This window comes from Elephas maximus, chromosome 25, assembly GCF_024166365.1.
Source record: "Elephas maximus indicus isolate mEleMax1 chromosome 25, mEleMax1 primary haplotype, whole genome shotgun sequence".
Taxonomy (NCBI): domain Eukaryota; kingdom Metazoa; phylum Chordata; class Mammalia; order Proboscidea; family Elephantidae; genus Elephas; species Elephas maximus.
The window spans coordinates 24,713,271-24,729,985 of NC_064843.1; the positions used below are offsets into that span (position 1 = coordinate 24,713,271).

The window sequence follows — 16,715 nt, forward strand, 5'->3', positions numbered from 1 at the left end:
CCAGTCAACTCCCAGATAACGTTGCTGTCCTTAGTTACCAGTTCATGCTTTCAGTAGCTGGAGGGTATTTTTTTTCCAGACACAAGTCTGACCTCTACTTGCCTCTACCTGAAACCCTCTACTGATTGTCCAGGGCCCTCAGGGAAAAAACAAACTCTAACGGTGTCCCACAGGCCCTACGTGATCCACTTCCCAGCCCCTGGCCCTCCACTCTTCCCACTTTCTCTTTCTCCCTTGTTTATTGGTGTTTATTTATACTGTAGTAAACACCCAGGAAATCCTCCCGCTCACCCAAGTACTGGCACATGACCAATGACTTGAAAGTATCTCTATTTTCCTCCCCCTCCCCTCCACTCCCCACCTACTCCTGAAATAACCATTCCCATATTTGTGTTTATCTTTCCCTTGCTTAAAAAAAATTTTTTTTTCACTAATGCATGGGTCTAAACATGCATGCTATTTGGTTTTGCTTTTAGATATTCTAAAAATTGTCCCACAGAGCATGCAGTTTTCTGAAACTTAATTTTTCACTCAGCGCTTCTTCTGAGATGCATCCCTGTTGTGTGTAGCTGAAGTTCATTCAATTTCACTGCTGTGTAATATTCCACAGTATGAATTAAAAAAAAAAACCAAACCCATTGGCGTCCAATTGATTCTCAACTCATTATCACCCGATAGGACAGAGTAGAACCGCCCCATAGGGTTTCCAAAGAGAGGCTAGTGGATTCAAACTGTCAGCCTTTTGGTTAGCAGCCAAATGCTTAACAACTGTGCCGCCAGAGCTCCACAGTGTGAACAGACCACTTTATTTGTCCATCCACCTGTGGGCGGGCCTTTGGGGTGTTGGTTATTACGGACTGGTGTGGATATTCTTGTACACGTCTCTGAGGTCTCTCACTCAAGATCTCTTGACCTGGGATGCCCTCTTCACTCCACCCCTCCCGCCTAGACCCCTTCACCAGGTTATGTCCTTCAGGTCCTCAGAGACACCTTCCCCGATCTGCAGGCCGAGGCTGGTCTCCCATTGTTGGTGTTGTTAGGTGCCATCAAGTTGATTCCGACTTACAGCGACCCTATAGGACAGAGCAGAACAGCCCCATGGGGTTTCCTAGGCTGTCATCTTTACAGGAGCTGATTGCCAGGTCTTTCTCTTGCGGAGCAGCTGGTGGGTTCAAACCGCCCGGTTTTCGGTTAGCAGCCCAGCACTTAACCATTGTGCCACCAGGGCTCCTCAGTCCCCCACTGAGACTCCCTAATTATACATTAATGCTGTGTGATAATTTGATGAACGTCTGTCTGGCCCAGCACAATGCAAGCCGAGCGGGGGTCGCGATGCTCACCGGTTCCCCCAGTTTCTGGCTGGGGTCTGGCACACAGTAGGCACCCAGGTAGCACCAGGCGCATGGATGCGGCTCGAGGGGCCGGGGAGGAGGCAGAAGCCGGCGCGAATCCACAGGTGGGGCCCAGCCCGGCGTCGCAGGGCCGGAGTTTTCGGGGGGCCGCAGGCCGGGAGGAGCCCGGCTCTGCTCCTGCTGCTGGGCAGGAATTCCAGGAAATGCGAGGCCGGGCCAGGCCGGCGGGGAGGGCCTCCGGCGAGGGGCGGGGCGGGGGCGGGCCCGGGAGCGGCCGCGGGCCGGGCGGAGGCGGGCTCGACCCGGTTAAGTGGACAGTGGCGGGCCACTGTCACTGCGGGCCCTCGGGGAAGAGAACCTGCTCCGAACCCGGCGGGGACCCCCCGACCTTTGCAGAGGGAACAGCGCCGGGACACACGCTTCGCACGATGACCCAGGCGCCCGCCTTCAACAAGCCCAAAGTAAGCTCTCGGGGGCTCGGGTCCGGGGGCCCCGGGGCTCTAGCGACTTGTTTGGCCGGGGGATTTGGGGGGCCCTTTCCACCACACCCTGAGAGCGGATAGGGGCTCTTGCGGGCGCTTTCTTCCCTCGGCTCAGGCCCTTGCCCACCTGCAGGGTGGTTCATGAGGGACAATGAGGCAGGAAGGGTCCAGAGCCCGGAGGCGGCTCTAGCTAGCCTCCAGTCCTGGTTCTGCTCCTGACTTGGGCCCCCTGGGTCTCAGTTTTACTGTCTGTCAAATGGGCATCCTAGCATCACAGGCGCTAGTGTGAGTCTGGGCTGGGGGCTTGACCTCTCTGAACCTCAACTGTAAAATGGGGCCCCGATGTTTGCGCTTGTCGTGCATAATGGAAGCAACTTTGTGGTCCAACATTATGATAGTCTATGAGCTCAGGGAGCCCAAGTTTGTGAATATTCCGGTGGGAAGAACAGTGAGGGATAGGAGCAGGGCGCTCCCCTCTGCACGCTGGAGGCAGAAGGGCTGGGCGGGCTCAGGGCCCTGGCCCCAAGGGAGAACCCCCTTGTCCCTCCTCCCACCAGCTGCGGTGTCTTGGGAAACTGTGGGGTCAGGGAGGGTCCATGTCCACTTGGCGGGCTTTGGGACAGCCTGGGATTCGCAGTCCAAGGAGGGGAGCAACCCAGGAGTCCACCAAGTACAGTAAGTCAGCAAGTAGAGCCTGAAAAGCAGGGAAAGGGGTGCGGGTGAACTGCCATTGACCTCAGTTTATCCTTCTGAGAAACAGGTATGTGAGTGATGATGGCTGACATCACAAGTGTTGGTAAGAATCAAGCATCGTGTGTGTGTGTGTGTGTGTGTGTGTGTGTGTGTGTAAAAGTGCTCCAAAGAGGGTCAAGCCTCGCCTGGCCTCCACTGCTGCTGCCCCCGCCATAGGCCAGATTCAGCTACTCCCTGCCAGATGCTCTGCCACTTGCTCTGGGGTATGTGCTCCTGCCTCTCCCCGCTCCCCCCAATACCTCCTTCACCCTTTGTCTTGTGCCTGGTGTTTTCCTTTAAACCATTTTTTTTTTTTTTTTAATGTTTCTGGATTCCCTCTGCCCTTGGGCTGAGGAGCCACCTTCCTCAATGCGAATTCTAAGACAGCGGCAAAGCCTCGTGCCTGGGGTGAAACAGGAGCTGTGGAGATAAATAATGTATGACACCCCTATTTAAAAAAAAAAAAAAAAGAGCAGTTGCCGTAGAGTGGATTCCACTCATGGCAGCTGCATGTGTTGCAGAGCACTTGGCTGTAATTTTTACAGAAGCAGATCACCAGGCCTTCCTTCCAAGGCACCTCGGGTGGGTTTGACCTGCCAACGTTTAGGTTAGTCGTCATGTGAGAGCTTAACGGTATGCACCACCCAGGGACCCCAACGGTCCTGTAGAACTTTCTATATGTACCAATCTGATCCTTGCAACTCTTCTACAGCAACCTTACGAGGGGGAGAAACCAAACCCAGACCCACTGCCACTGAGTCGATTCCGACTCGTATTGACCCATAAGGTTTTCAAGCCTGTAAATCTTTTTTTTCCTGTTTTCTTTTTTTAATAGTACTTTAGATGAAGTTTTACAGAACAAACTAGTTTCTCATTAAACAGTTACTACACATATTATTTTATGACATTGGTTAACAACCCCATGACATGTCAGCACTGTCCCTTTTCAACCTTGGGTTCCCTATTAGCTTTCCTGTCCCCTTCTGCCTTCTAGTCCTTGCCCCTGGGCTGGGGTGCCCATTTAGTCTCGTTTTGCTTTATGTGCCTGTCTAATCTTTGGCTGAAGGGTGAACCTCAGGAGTTACTTCATTGCTGAGCTGACAGGGTGTCCGGGGGCCATACTCTCGGGGTTTTTCCAGTCTCTGTCAGGCCAATAAGTCTGGTCTTTTTTTGTGGGTTAGAATTTTATTCTACATTTTTCTCCAGCTCTGTCCAGGACCCTCTATTGTAATCCCCGTCAGAGCAGTCAGTGGTGGTAGCCGGGCACCATGTAGTTGTACTGGACTCAGTCTGGTGGAGGCCGTGGTAGATGTGGTCCATTAGTCCTCTGGACTAATCTTTCCCTTGTATCTTTAGTCTTCTTCATTCTCCCTTGCTCCCAACGGGGTGTGACCAGTGCAGTATTTCAGATAGCCGCTCATAGGCTTTTAAGACCCCAGACACTACTCACCACAGTAGAATGTAGAACATTTTCTTTATAAACTATGTTACACCAGTTGAGCTAGGTGTTCCCTGAGACCATGGTCCCCACAGCCCTCAGCCCAGCAATTCAGTCCCTCAGGGAGTTTGGATGTGTCTATGGAGCTTCCATGACCTTGCCTTGTACAAGTTGTGTTGGCTTCCCCAGTATTGTGTACTGTCTTACCCTTCACCAGTTACCACTTATCTATTGTCTATTTAGTGTCTTTCCATCCCCACCCCTCCCCTGTAACCATCAACGATCGGTTCTTTTTGTACATAAGCCTTTCCATGAGTTTTTACAGTAGTGGTCTCATACAATATTTGTCCTTTTGTGATTGACTTATTTCACTCCAAGGCTGTAAATCTTTACAGAAGCAGACTGCCACATCTTTCTCCCATGGAGCAGCTGGTGGTTTTGAACCACCAACCTTTTGGTTAGCAGCCAAGCTCGTTTAACCACTGCACCACCAGGGCTCCATAAGTTGGGGAACTCTCATTATATCCCTATTCTGGGGCCTCGTTCAATCCTCTCACCTGATTCAAGCCTCCAGTCATTTCCCCTCTCTGTGCCTCAGTTTCCACACCTGTGGAGTGGTGCCCTGACTGCTCAGCCAGGAGATGCCTGAGAGTGGAAGGGGAGGGTCACCCGCTACGTGATCAATTTCATATTATCATGAGGAGGGAATTGGCCTGAGCTGGCAGGGGTATCAGGAAGAAGCATGAGCCTCAGAGCCACTGTGACCAGACATAACTCCCTATCTTCCCATGGGTGGGCTGGATAACAATTATAACTATTAGTATTAATAGCTGAAGCTTATAGAGTATTGATTGCTCTGTGCCAGGCACCATTCTAAACATATTACCTTCATTCATTTGATCCTGTCAACAATCTTGTGAGGTAGGTGGTGTTATCCCCATTTTACAGCTGAAGAAACTGAGGCACACAGTGGTTGATTAGGCCCGAGGTCACAGAGCTAAGAAGTAGCCACCCAGGATCTGAACCTAGGGGAGGTGGCTTCAACACCCCATGCCTCTAACCAGATTTCTTGAACTACCTTTGCAGAAAGGTTCAGGCTTCAGGTGCTGGTGACCCAGGTGCAGGCCTCTCTGGGACAGGGGCTTTTGCTGGTTCTTTGGCCTCTCATACCTACTACCAGGTGAGGCTCAGGACCTGACCAGCTTTAAGAAGGCAGAGCAGGCCATTGCTTCTCATACTTCAGTGTGCACTCCCATCAGCTGACTTCTCTTAAAGTTCAGGCTCTGATTCAGAAGGTCTGAGTGGGGCCTGAGATGCTGCGTGTCTTAGATACCTAGAGCTGCTATAAGAGAAATGCCACAAGTGAATGGCTTTATCAAACACAAATTTATTTTCTCATAGTTTGGGAGACTAGAAGTCTAATTCAGGACACCAGCTCTAGAGAAAGGGTTACTTTCTCTATTCGATCTGGAGGAAGGTTCCTGTTGCTTTCAGCTTCTGCTCCTGGACAGTCTTCATGTGGCTTGTTATCTCTCTTCCCCCATCTCTGCTTCTCTTGCTTGCTTGTTTAATCTCTTTTATGTGTCAAAAGACATTGGCTCAAGATACACCCTACAACTAATCTTGCCTCATTAACATAACAAAGACGACCCATTCCCAAATGGCATTATGACCACAGGCATAGAGATTAGGATTTACAACATATATTTTGGGGGGACGCAATTCAGTCCATACCATTGTACTTCTGACAAGCTCCCAGGTGATGCTGAGGCTGTTGGTTCACAGATAAGACTTTGAGTAGCAAGGTCCTAGGTAGCTGCCCACCTGGTTTGATTGTGTCATTCCAGCAAATGCTTCCTGAGCATCTGTTGGGTAGAGAGGAAGGTGGGCGGTGGTCCTTACTAGTTTGTTCTAGGAGATTCAGGGCTGGAGAATTGCCTGGCACTCCAAAGGGCAATACTGATCACAGGCCTGTGGTTGTAACAATAAAAGCAATGGCTGCCATGTGAGTGTTTTGGGGTCTCAGGTGCCTTAGGTGTTTTATCTCACAGAATCTTCTGGACAACTCTACCAAGCAAGTATCTTCTCTACTCACAGATAAGGAAACTGAGGCCCACAGAGGTCAAATGACTTGCCAAAGGCCACACAAATTCTGAGTGCCTGGAAGCTGTAGATTGGAGAATGGACTGGCCCAGGTGGAACAGCACAACTTCCAAAGTGTCCCCTCTGATGCAGAGGAGAGTTGGGGCTAAATCACCAACATCCATTTCTTTCTCATCTTGGAGCGTTTACACCCTACCAGGCACTGTTCTAACTGCTTTGCATATAGTGACTCATTTAATGACCACAACAGCCTTCTCGGGTAGGTCCTATTTTTATCTCTATTTATGCAGGAGGAAATGGGCCCAGAGAGGGGAAAGAACTTGCCTAAAGTCACACAGCCAGAAAGTTGCAGAGCTCGACTTGAACCCGGATTTAGCTAAAGCCAACGCCGATGCTGTTCACAGCTTTGCTAAACTGCCATTCCCACTTTGTACAAAAAAAGGCGGTGAGTGGGAGGAGTTAGAATCAGGGAGGGCACATGGAGCCCAGGGTAGCCTTGAGCCTTAGACAGATTGGGGTTGAATCCCAGCCTCGCTACTTAATGAGACCTCAGGTGGATGACTGTACGTCCCTGAACCCCTGCTTTCCTCCTGTGTGAAATGAGATGATAAAACCCATGATAAAAGCCAAGGTCACGGGAGATATTGAAGTGTTGATTGATGCACTGGCTGGCCCAGGGCAGGGCCCCAGGTGTTCATGTCCTTGCTGGGTGGACTCTGGGAAGCTCTCCCACCTGCACTGTCTTCCTGCCACAAAGCCCATCACGAGCACTTCTTTGGGTTTTGGTGTTTTTCGGTTACTAGTGCCACCTGTTAAACAAAAGTGCCCCTGGGAAGAGCCCGTCTTAACCCGTTATGACTCACGTGTCAGTTGGGGGGGCCTTGCTGGGGTGGGGTGGAATGAGATTCTGTTCCATCTAAGCCTTTCACATTTGACGGAGGTGAAATTGTACCACAGAGGGGAAGCAAGGTGTCTGGTCACACAGTGAGGAAGGGGAGGCGGGGCCTCAAGGCTCTGCTGCACCACACCCAACCACAGGGTGGGCTCAGCCCAGGTGGCAGGGAGCCTGGTGAGTTGGGAGAGACTCACCACCTTTCTCATTGCCCTGAGGGGGTCCCTATGGTGACCCCTGGGGTGGGGAAGGTTAGGACCTTGGCCTGACTTTGGGCCCCTCTGGCAAAGTAGGGTTTGAATCTGTGTTTACCCAGGGTGTTGGGGGCAGCCTTGCCTTTACTCCTAGGGGGTCTGAGACCCCAGAACAGCAGAGGGGGAAGGAAAAGGTAAACTCTGGGGCCCTGTTGACCAGGGAGGCAGAAGGGCTGAGGGGTTTAAACCTGGACATTAGTGGAGGCAGGACTGAGTCCTGATTCCCCCACTTACCAGCTTGAGTGAGTGACTTAACTGCTCTGTGCCTCAGTTTCCCCATCCATAAAGTGGGTCTTGTATGCCTACCTACTTCACATAAAGCACCAAGTGCAGGCCTGCCCAGGGGCGCGCCGTCACAGATAGCTGCTGTTGATCAATGCCACCATCACTGGATGGTGATTATTCACTCTGCTGAGCCTCAGTTTTCTCAGCAAAAAACAAGGATGATCACTGGGCCAAGTGCTTAGGTCATTGTTGCCCCACAGAGTTTCCCTCTGGCTAAGACACACTTTGTCTTCCAGAAAGACCTCTGAGGAAGTTCACAGTCAGCCAGGCCCTGAGTCAGGAGGGGGCACCGAGGGAATGCCCAGCCCCTCCACCCTGCCCCTCAGAAGGTCAGGAGACTAGGTGGGACTGAGCACAGAGGGCTTCCTGGAGGAGGTGTGGCTGGAACAGTTGTCAGTCCCAGACCAAAGGCCACTCCATTTCCTGACCTAGCACATTGCCAGGAGCCAGGACTAGGAAGGGAAGGGACAAGTGGCTGGCTGTGGACAGCTGTGGCCATCCAGGTTGTGGCCACAGTGCCAAGGCTCTGGGGGCTAGTCATGCAGCCACTCTGCTCTGTCTGTGTTCTCTGTCAGAATCAAGGGGGGGATAGATCAGCCCCCTCCTTGCAGCAAGGAGGGGACCCAGCGTTCCTGGCATAGGACAGGGGAAGGCAGAAAACAGCCACTTGGTCATTCGGCACATCCTGAGCCCTTTTTCCTGTGCCAGGTACTGTCCTAGGCACTGGAGAAACAGCAGTGACAACACAGACAAGGTCTCTGCTCTCAAGGGGACTACTAGTAGGGGAGACAGCAAATGAACAAAATGTTAAGCAAATGAACAAAGAATGTCATTGGGATGAAAACCAAACAGCAACCTATTTGGAGCCCAGAGAGCCTTGGGGAGAAGTAGCCTGATTCAGGGTATGCCTTAGAGGTGGCTGGCCCTGCTCATTCTCTCAGCTGTGAGCGTAAGACAGGTCCGGGAGTATCTGGCCCAGGTGTCCAAGACCTGGGTCCTTGTCCTGATTCTGCCACTGACTGCATGCAACCTTGGGTGAGTCAACACACATCCCAGGATTCACCTGCCTGGCTGGAGTCTCTTGAGAACAAGGGCTATTCAGTGCTTTGCTCTAGTGCCTCCCCCTTGCCTGGCACATGGTGGAGGCTTAGTAAATGTTTGTTGGTAACTGAAGATGTTTCCTGTTCAGATCTGGGAGGATTTCCTGGTAGACGCTCGGCTGTGAGTCAGCCCCCGTAGAGGGCAAGTGTGTGAGAAGAGTCCATAATGGCCAGAGAGGTGATGAGGCCTGTGGGCAGGACTGGGGCTTAGAGATGGACAGACTTGGGTTCCAGCTCAGCTCTGCCACCATCAATCTGCGTAACCCTGGGCAGGTCACTGAGCCCTGAGCTGAGCTTGGGAAGTCCATTTCCCTATCTGCAACATGGGGCTAATGTGGATCTTGCCTAGAAGTTAAGATTAAATGAGATGAAGGATCTGACAGTAGATCTTCAATCAGTGATAATGATAGTTGTTAGTTATTGTTCATGTCTGAGAATATACTAGGCCTAAGGGAGGCAGGATAGTATGGTGGTTAGGAGTTTAAGAGTTACACCTACATTCAAATCCCATCTCCATCACTGACTGACTCTGTGCCCTTGGGTACTTCTTTGAGCCTTAGTTTCCTCACCTGTAAAATGAGAGTAAAGTCCCTGCCTTACTGGCTGTAAGGCTAAAACAAGATAATAAATGTAAATGGTCTAGTTCATAGTGGATATTCAACAGGCTGTTTCTTCTCCCTGAATGGGGCCAGCAGAACAAGGTCATCACCCCAGTCTCCAAGCTTGCACCCCATTATCACCTGGGCTAGGCTGACACAGGTAGTTATAATTTTCTGGAAATTTCAGCGGGAGGCCTGCCTGAGCTTGGGCGGCCTGAGGAGGTGGCTCCTAAAACTTATCTAGGCAAGCTTCTCAGGAAGCCCCGAGGAAGGGTAAGACCTGTAGGGCATAGTGGGTGGGCTGGTTCTGCTTTTCCTCTCCCAAGAGGTGCTCTTGCCTCCCATACCCCACCTATCCTCTCGGGCCCTCCTTCCATGCCCTGCTGTGCTGTTTAGCTAATGCTGAGCACCTACTCTGGGTCTGACCTGCACCAAGTAACAACCACATGTTACTTGTCTCCCATCTGGACTACTGCGTTAGCTCTCTGTCTTCTGTTCCGTCTTTCCTCCAATGTGCTCTTCACACAGATGCCAGAGAAAGATTTTGAAAAGGTGGCTCTCCTGTTTAAAATCCTTCAGTGGGTAACCACTGCCCCCCGCCCCCCAACTTTCTGTCTGGACTCATCTTTCATCACTAACCCCTCCAATCTCCTGACTCTTTCTGAGTCAGACACTTAGCACGAGTAGTTCCTTCTGCCTCAAACCATTCTCGCTCTCCTTCCTTCTTTTTTCTCCCTGGCTAGCTCCCCTTCTATGTCTCCTCCTCAAAGTGATCTTTTCTGGGCATTCTTTCCAAATTGGGTCTCCACCCTCCCCTGTACTCCCCCACTCCCCCTCATGGCACTTGGCTCAATTTCTCATCACAGCTTGTACTGATGAGTTCAGAAGTTGGCAGACAGCGTAGCCTCCATTGTGCTGTGGTAACAAACATTCCCCAAATCTAAGTGGCCTAAAGCATCATTTCAAAAAAGAAGGAAAAAAAAAAAAACACACACCAGTTGCCATCGAGTCAACGGCAACTCATGGCGACCCCCATGTATTGCAGAGTATAACTGCCCTCCATAGAGTTTTCTAGGCTGTCACCTTTCTGAAGCAGATTGCCAGGCCTTTATTCCAAGGAGGCTCTGGGTGGGTTCAAACCGCCAACCTTTCAGTTAGTAGTTGAGCGCTTCACTTTTTGTGCCACCCAGGGAGTCCAACAAAGCATCATGTTGTTACATGCCGTCGAGTGGATTCCGACTACACCGACCCCATATTTCAGGATAGAACTGCCCCGTAGGGTTTTCTAGGCTGTAGTCTTTACAGGAACAGACTGCCAAATCTTTCTCCTACGGAGCTGCTGGATGGGTTCAAACTATCAACCTTTCAGTTAACTGTTTGCGCCACCCAGGGTCTCCATTAAAGCCTCATAGGTTTGCATAATTCTTGTTCACACTGCCTGTCCATCACGAGTCTTCAGCAGAGTTTCTGCTCATCATAGGGAGTTAAGGACCTAAGCACATGGGACAGTTACCATCCTGAACACTGCCAGCTGCTATGCCAGAGGGGAGAGAGAGCTCTGGAAAGCCTTGCTTTGACAAGGAAATACTTTAAACAGAAGGAGCCATGCAGCACCCCCACCCATCCTGGGGGCATACAGCACCCAGATGTCCATGCTGACTTTACTGCCTGACTTCTACTCTCAGAGGCTCCCAGGCCAAGCCTGGCTTTTGCATTCTAATCCCCTCCTACCTTCTTGGTAACCTGCTGCAGTTCTTCTCTCTCAACCTAGTCATTGCCATCAGCATTTAACTTTAAAAAGAAACAAGATTCCCTTGACCTGAATCTACCTCTAGCCTCCTCCCAGGCCCTTTCCACTCCTTCAGGGGCCAACTTCTGGCAAGAATAGTCTACATGCTCCATTTTCTTGCTCCCACTTATTTCTTACCCCTCAGGTCTCGGGAAGGTTCCTCTAAGGCAAAGGTTCTCAACCTTGGCTGCACATTCAATAATACCTATACTCGGGCAAAAGAAATGAACAGACACTTCACCAAAGAAGACATTCAAGTGGCTGGCATTCAAGCAGTCAACAGACACATGAAGAAATGCTCACAATCTCTAGCCACCAGAGAAATGCAAATCAAAACCACAATGAGATACCATCTTACCCTGGCATTACTGGCACGAATCAATAAAACAGAAAATAACAAGTGTTGGAGAGGCTGCAGGGAGATCGGAACTCTTATGCACTGCTGGTGGGAATGCAAAATGATACAACATTTTTGGAAAGCGATATGGCACTTCCTTAGAAAGCTAGAAATAGAAATACCATTTGATCCAGCAATCCCAGTCCTAGGAATATATCCTAGAGAAATAAGAGTCGTCACACGAATAGACATATGCACACCCATGTTCATTGCAGCATTGTTCACAATAGCAAAAAGATGGAAACAACCTAGATGCCTAGCAACAGATGAATGGATAAACAAACTGTGATACATATACACTATGGAGCATTACGCAATGCTAAAGAACAATGATGAATCTGTGAAGCATCTCTTAACATGGATGCATCTGGAGGGCATTATGCTGAGTGAAATAAGTCAGTCACAAAAGGACAAATATTATATGAGACCACTACTGTAAAAACTCATGAAGAAGTTTACATACAAAAAGAAACAATATTTGATGATTACGAGGGAGGGGAGGGAGGGGGATGGAAAAACACTTAATAGACAATAGATGAGTGGTAACTTTGGTGAAGGGTAAGACAGTACACAATACTGGGGAAGCCAGCACAACCTGTACAAGGCAAGGCCATGGTAGCTCCATAGACACATGGACCTGAGGGACCAAACTGCTGAGCTGGGGGCTGTGGGGACCATGGTCTCAGGGAACCTCTAGCTCAACTGGCATAACAGAGTTTATAAAGAATATGTTCTACATTCTACTTTGGTGAGTAGTGTCTGGGGCCTTAAAGGCCTGTGAGCGGCAATCTAGGATACTCTACTGGTCTCACCCCTTCGGGACCAAGGAAGAACGAAGAAAACTAAAGACATAAGGGAAAGATTAGTCCAAAGGACTTAAAAAACCACACCTACCACAGCCTCCGCCAGATTGACTCCAGTACAACTAGGTGGTGCCCGGCTGCCACCACTGACAGCTCTGACAGGGATCACAATAGAAGGTCCCAGACAGAGCTGGAGAAAAACGTAGAACAAAATTCCAACTCAAAAAGAAAGACCAGACTTGCTGGCCTGACAGAGACTGGAGAGATTCTGAGAGTATGGCCCCCGACACCCTTTCAGCTCAGTAATGAGGCCACTCCTGAGGTTCACCTTTCAGCCAAAGATTCAACAGTTCCATGGAACAAAACAAGACTAAAGAGATGCACCAGCCCTGGGGCAGGGACTGGAAGGTAGGAGGGAACAGGACAGCTGGTAATAGGGAACCCAGGTGTGAAAAGGGAGAGTGTTGTCATGTCATGGGGTTGTTAACCAATGTCATACCACAATGTGTGTTCTGTTTGATGAGAAACTAGTTTGTTCTATAAACCTTCATCTAAAGTTCAATTAAAAAAAAAAAAAGCCCACACCCGACAAAGTCCATAGACACAACCAAACTCCCTGAGGGACCGAATTGCTGGGCTGAGGATGGTGGGGACCATGGTCTGGGGGAACATCTAGCTCAGTTGGCGTAACATAGTTTATAAAGAAAATATTCTACATTCTACTATGGTGAGTAGCGTCTGGGGCCTTAAAACTTGTGAGCAACCATCTAGGATACTCCACTGATCTCACCCCATCTAGAGCAAGGGAGAATGAAGAAAACCAAAGACACAAGGGAAAGATTAGTCCAAATGACTAATGGACCACAACTACCATGGCCTCTACCAGACTGAGTCCAGCAACTAGATAGATGGTGCCAAGCTACCACCACCGACTGCTCTGACAGGGATCACAATAGAGGGTCCTGGACAGAGCTGGAGAAAAATGTAGAACAAAAGTCTAACTCACACACACACACACACACAAAAAGACCAGAGTTACTGGTCTGACACAGACTGGAGAAGCCCCGTGACTGTGGTCCCAGGACACCCTTATAGCTCAGTAATGAAGTCACTCCTGAGGTTCACCCTTCAGCAAAGGTTAGACAGGTACATAAAACAAAATGAGACTGAAGGGGCACACCAGCCCAAGGGCAAGGACTAGAGGGTAGGAGGGGACAGGAAAGCTGGTAATAGGGAACCCAAGTTCGAGAAGGGAGAGTGTTGACATGTAGTGGGGTTGGCAGCCCATGTCACAAAACAATATGTGTTTTAATTGTTTAATAAGAAACTTGTTTGCTTTGTAAACATTCATCTAAAGTACAGTAATAAAATAATATAAAACATAAAAAAATGAATTGCCCATACCTAGGCTCCAACCCCAGGGCTTGTGGTTTCATTGATCTGGGGTGGGATCCAGTCATCGTGATTCTCAGGAGTTTCTTGTGGTTGTTGTTCCGTGCCGTGGAGTCGGTTCCGACTCATACCGAGCCCGTGCACAACAGAACAAAACACTGCTCAGTCCTGTGCCATGCTCACAACATTGCTATGTTTGAACCCATTGTTGTAGCCACTGTGTCAATCCATCTCATTGAGGGTCTTGCTCTTTTTCACTGACCCTCTACCAAGCACGAATGTCTTTCTCAGGGGCTGGTCTCCTGATAATATGTCCAAATCACCATCCTTGCTTTGCTTCTAAGGAGAATTCTGGCTGTGCTTCTTCCAAGACAAATATGTTCTTAGGTGCTCCTAATGGGCAGCCAGAGTTGAGAACCACTCTTTCAAGGTCCCCTGTGTCCTATGGATCTCTTGGCCCAATGGACATGTTTCTGTCCCCCTATTCCTTGACTTCTAGTGGTACCTGGCACAGTGGACCAACCCTTCTTTTTGAACCCTGATGGCCCCTTGCCTTCTGCATACCACACGCCCCTCTGACCACTCTTCCCCTGGCTCTTCTGCAGGCTCATTCTCCCATAAAGCCACTGAGTGCTGGTGCTTGTCAAGGTTCATCCTAGGCCCACTCCTCCTCCCCCTCGATGCTCTGGCCCTAGGAGAGCTCAATAAAGACCACGTCTTCAGTTCTCACCTGTACTTATATCTTCAACCTGGACCTCTCCACGGAGCTCCAGACCCGGGTATCCGATTGTCTCTGTCCATTTACATTTGGTCGTCTCAAAGGCATCTTCTTTAACATAACTAAGACCAAATTAATCGGGCCTTCTTTCTGCAGCCCCTGCCCACCCCACACCCTTAGGACTTGGTCTTCTTCTAGAGCTCTCTATCTCAAGGGGTAGGAATCACTGTCACCCAGGCCTACCCTGAAGCATTATTCCTGATACCTGTTTTTCTCGGACTGGCCTGAGCTGGCATCACCTCTTATAGACTTGCCTGCAGTAGCCTATAAACTGGTTTTGCTACAAATCGTTGTTCCTTCTTTCTTGCCAGCTTCAAACCCTTTAATGGCTTTTCTGTGCTTTCAGGAGAAAGCCTGACTCCTTCTCATGGCCCACAGGACCCTGAATGGGTGGCCCCTGCAGCCACTGCAGTCCCATGATCCCTTCCTTCTCTGAACCCATGTTTCAGTTCCTTCAAGGCACTGTATTCTCTCCCACCACAGGGCCTTTGCACGTGCTGTTTCCTCTGCCTAGAATATTTACCGTGCCTTCCTTCCTACCCTCACCTTTGCCTAGCTGGTCCCTCTTTAGCCTTCAGATTTTAGCCCAAGCCCTGCTTTCTCAGGGAAGCCATTGCTGGCCTTCTAGACAGGTTGGGTTTTTTGTTTGTTACCCTCTTCCGTAGGACTGTTTGTGCTTTCTGAGGCATTATCTTGGTTTGCGATTGTGCATTTATCAGTGCCACATGTGCTTAATATCCCTCTCCTTTGCCCGACTGTGTCACAGGAGCAGGACTTTGCCCCTTTTCCTAGTTTCTATTCCTAGCATCCAGTAAAGGCTCAAATTTTTCTGTCAAATGACAAACCCTTAGTTCATTCGTTATGTGCCAAGTGCTAGTCTAAGTGCTCTACATGCATTGATGTGGTTAACCCTCGGGAAGCCCTAGGAGGAAGGCATGTTAGCTTCCCATTTCACAGATGAGGTCACTGAGGCACAGAAAGTGAAGTAACTTTCTCAAGGTCACCCAGGGAGTGAGTGGAGGAGCTGGGATGCCAGCCCAGTCAGGCTGGCAGTTGGTACTCTAACCACATGCCACCCCACCTCTCTGGCTGGGTCCTCACTATAGCCAGGTGAGGTTAAGGATAAGAAAACAGGGACCCTGAGAGTTGAGGTTACCTGCCCAAGGTCACACAGCTGGCTGGCAGTTCTTCGGACAGTAAGCTTCAGTGTCTCCAATGCTGAGCTTATTTTGAGCCCCCAGTGAACACTGGCCGCTTGGCAGAGTGGGGAACTGAGCTCATTTTGTCAGGGAATCCAACTGCTAACTTGACTCAGAGCCTGGTGTGGGCTGCTATGCCCCTGCCAGCTGGATGGCCTCAGGAGGTCTGATTACTCTGAGTCCTGCTGGTAGGAGGGGTTGGTATCTGTTCCTGGCTGGGCTCCATGGGCTCGGCCTGGGTTTCTGTCAGAAGCAGCTCTCATGGGGGCTCCCAGGATGTCCCTGGGCCAGCAGCTTCCAGGCTACTGTCTCCCAGCCAGCACAGCCAGCTCACTCGTTCAGGCCCCCGTGCTCCCGAGAAGGCCCTGCGAAGATATCAATTGAGTTTTCTGGATCTGCCCCAGGCCCAGAGAAAGCTTTCCTCATGAGCTGGAACAGGCGGATGGCAAAGTCCTTTTCCCTGCGGTCTCCCAGAGCCTGCCATGCCTCTTGGGAGGGCCCCCAGTAAACACCCTGGCTGGGAGGCAGGGGCTGTCTCCCTTGGATTGTGTCCACCTACTCTGTCTTACTGATCCTTACAACTGCCCTTGGACAGGGAGGCGGTAATATCTCATTTTTTTTCAGTTGAGGGCACCAGGCTCAGAGAGATACAATGTCTCATCTAAGACCACACAGCCAGAGAGGGGCAGAGCTGGGAGTGAAGCCTGCTGTCAAACTCTCAAGCCGTAGGAGACGATGGCCAAGAATCAGATGGCCAAGTGCCTTATTTCCTTTTCAGAGTGCTAGAAAGATCTTGTATTGCCTGATATCAACTCCTGATAGGCTGTGCTCAAGGAACACCTGCTTTCAAAAATGGATCCTGATTTCGAAATACGTAACAAATACTTATTCAGGAAGTCTGTGGTCAATCCTTGTTGTTAAAATTGGATTTTGTTGAGTGAACTGTTTGAGGGCAGGATGTGCCTGCGTGGTGGCTCGGGCTCGGCAGTCCCACAGGACCATGGCAGGCCTGGTGCTTTAGAGCACAAGATTCAGAATAGAGCTTGAGTTAGAATTCCGGTTCTGCCACTCACCAGCTGGGGTTAAGGGCAAAGCCGCTGGGCTGGGTTACCACTTCCAT

At 50.1% G+C, this 16,715-nt stretch overlaps 1 protein-coding gene across 3 annotated transcripts in view; it reads left to right on the forward strand.

The window, feature by feature from the left end:
• Nucleotides 1–1,631: 1,631 nt before the first annotated feature.
• The window catches only part of ADA (adenosine deaminase), a 31,952-nt gene continuing 16,868 nt past the window's right edge, over nt 1,632–16,715 (forward strand). For 2 of the 3 annotated variants that reach the window (XM_049869849.1, XM_049869851.1), the window contains exon 1: nt 1,632–1,813. In XM_049869849.1, coding sequence (XP_049725806.1) covers nt 1,781–1,813 — 33 coding nt within the window. In that variant the 5' untranslated portion in view covers nt 1,632–1,780. Of the gene's footprint in view, nt 1,814–6,101; nt 6,367–16,715 lie in introns of all 3 variants that reach the window. The other variant, XM_049869852.1, reaches the window with a different exon arrangement.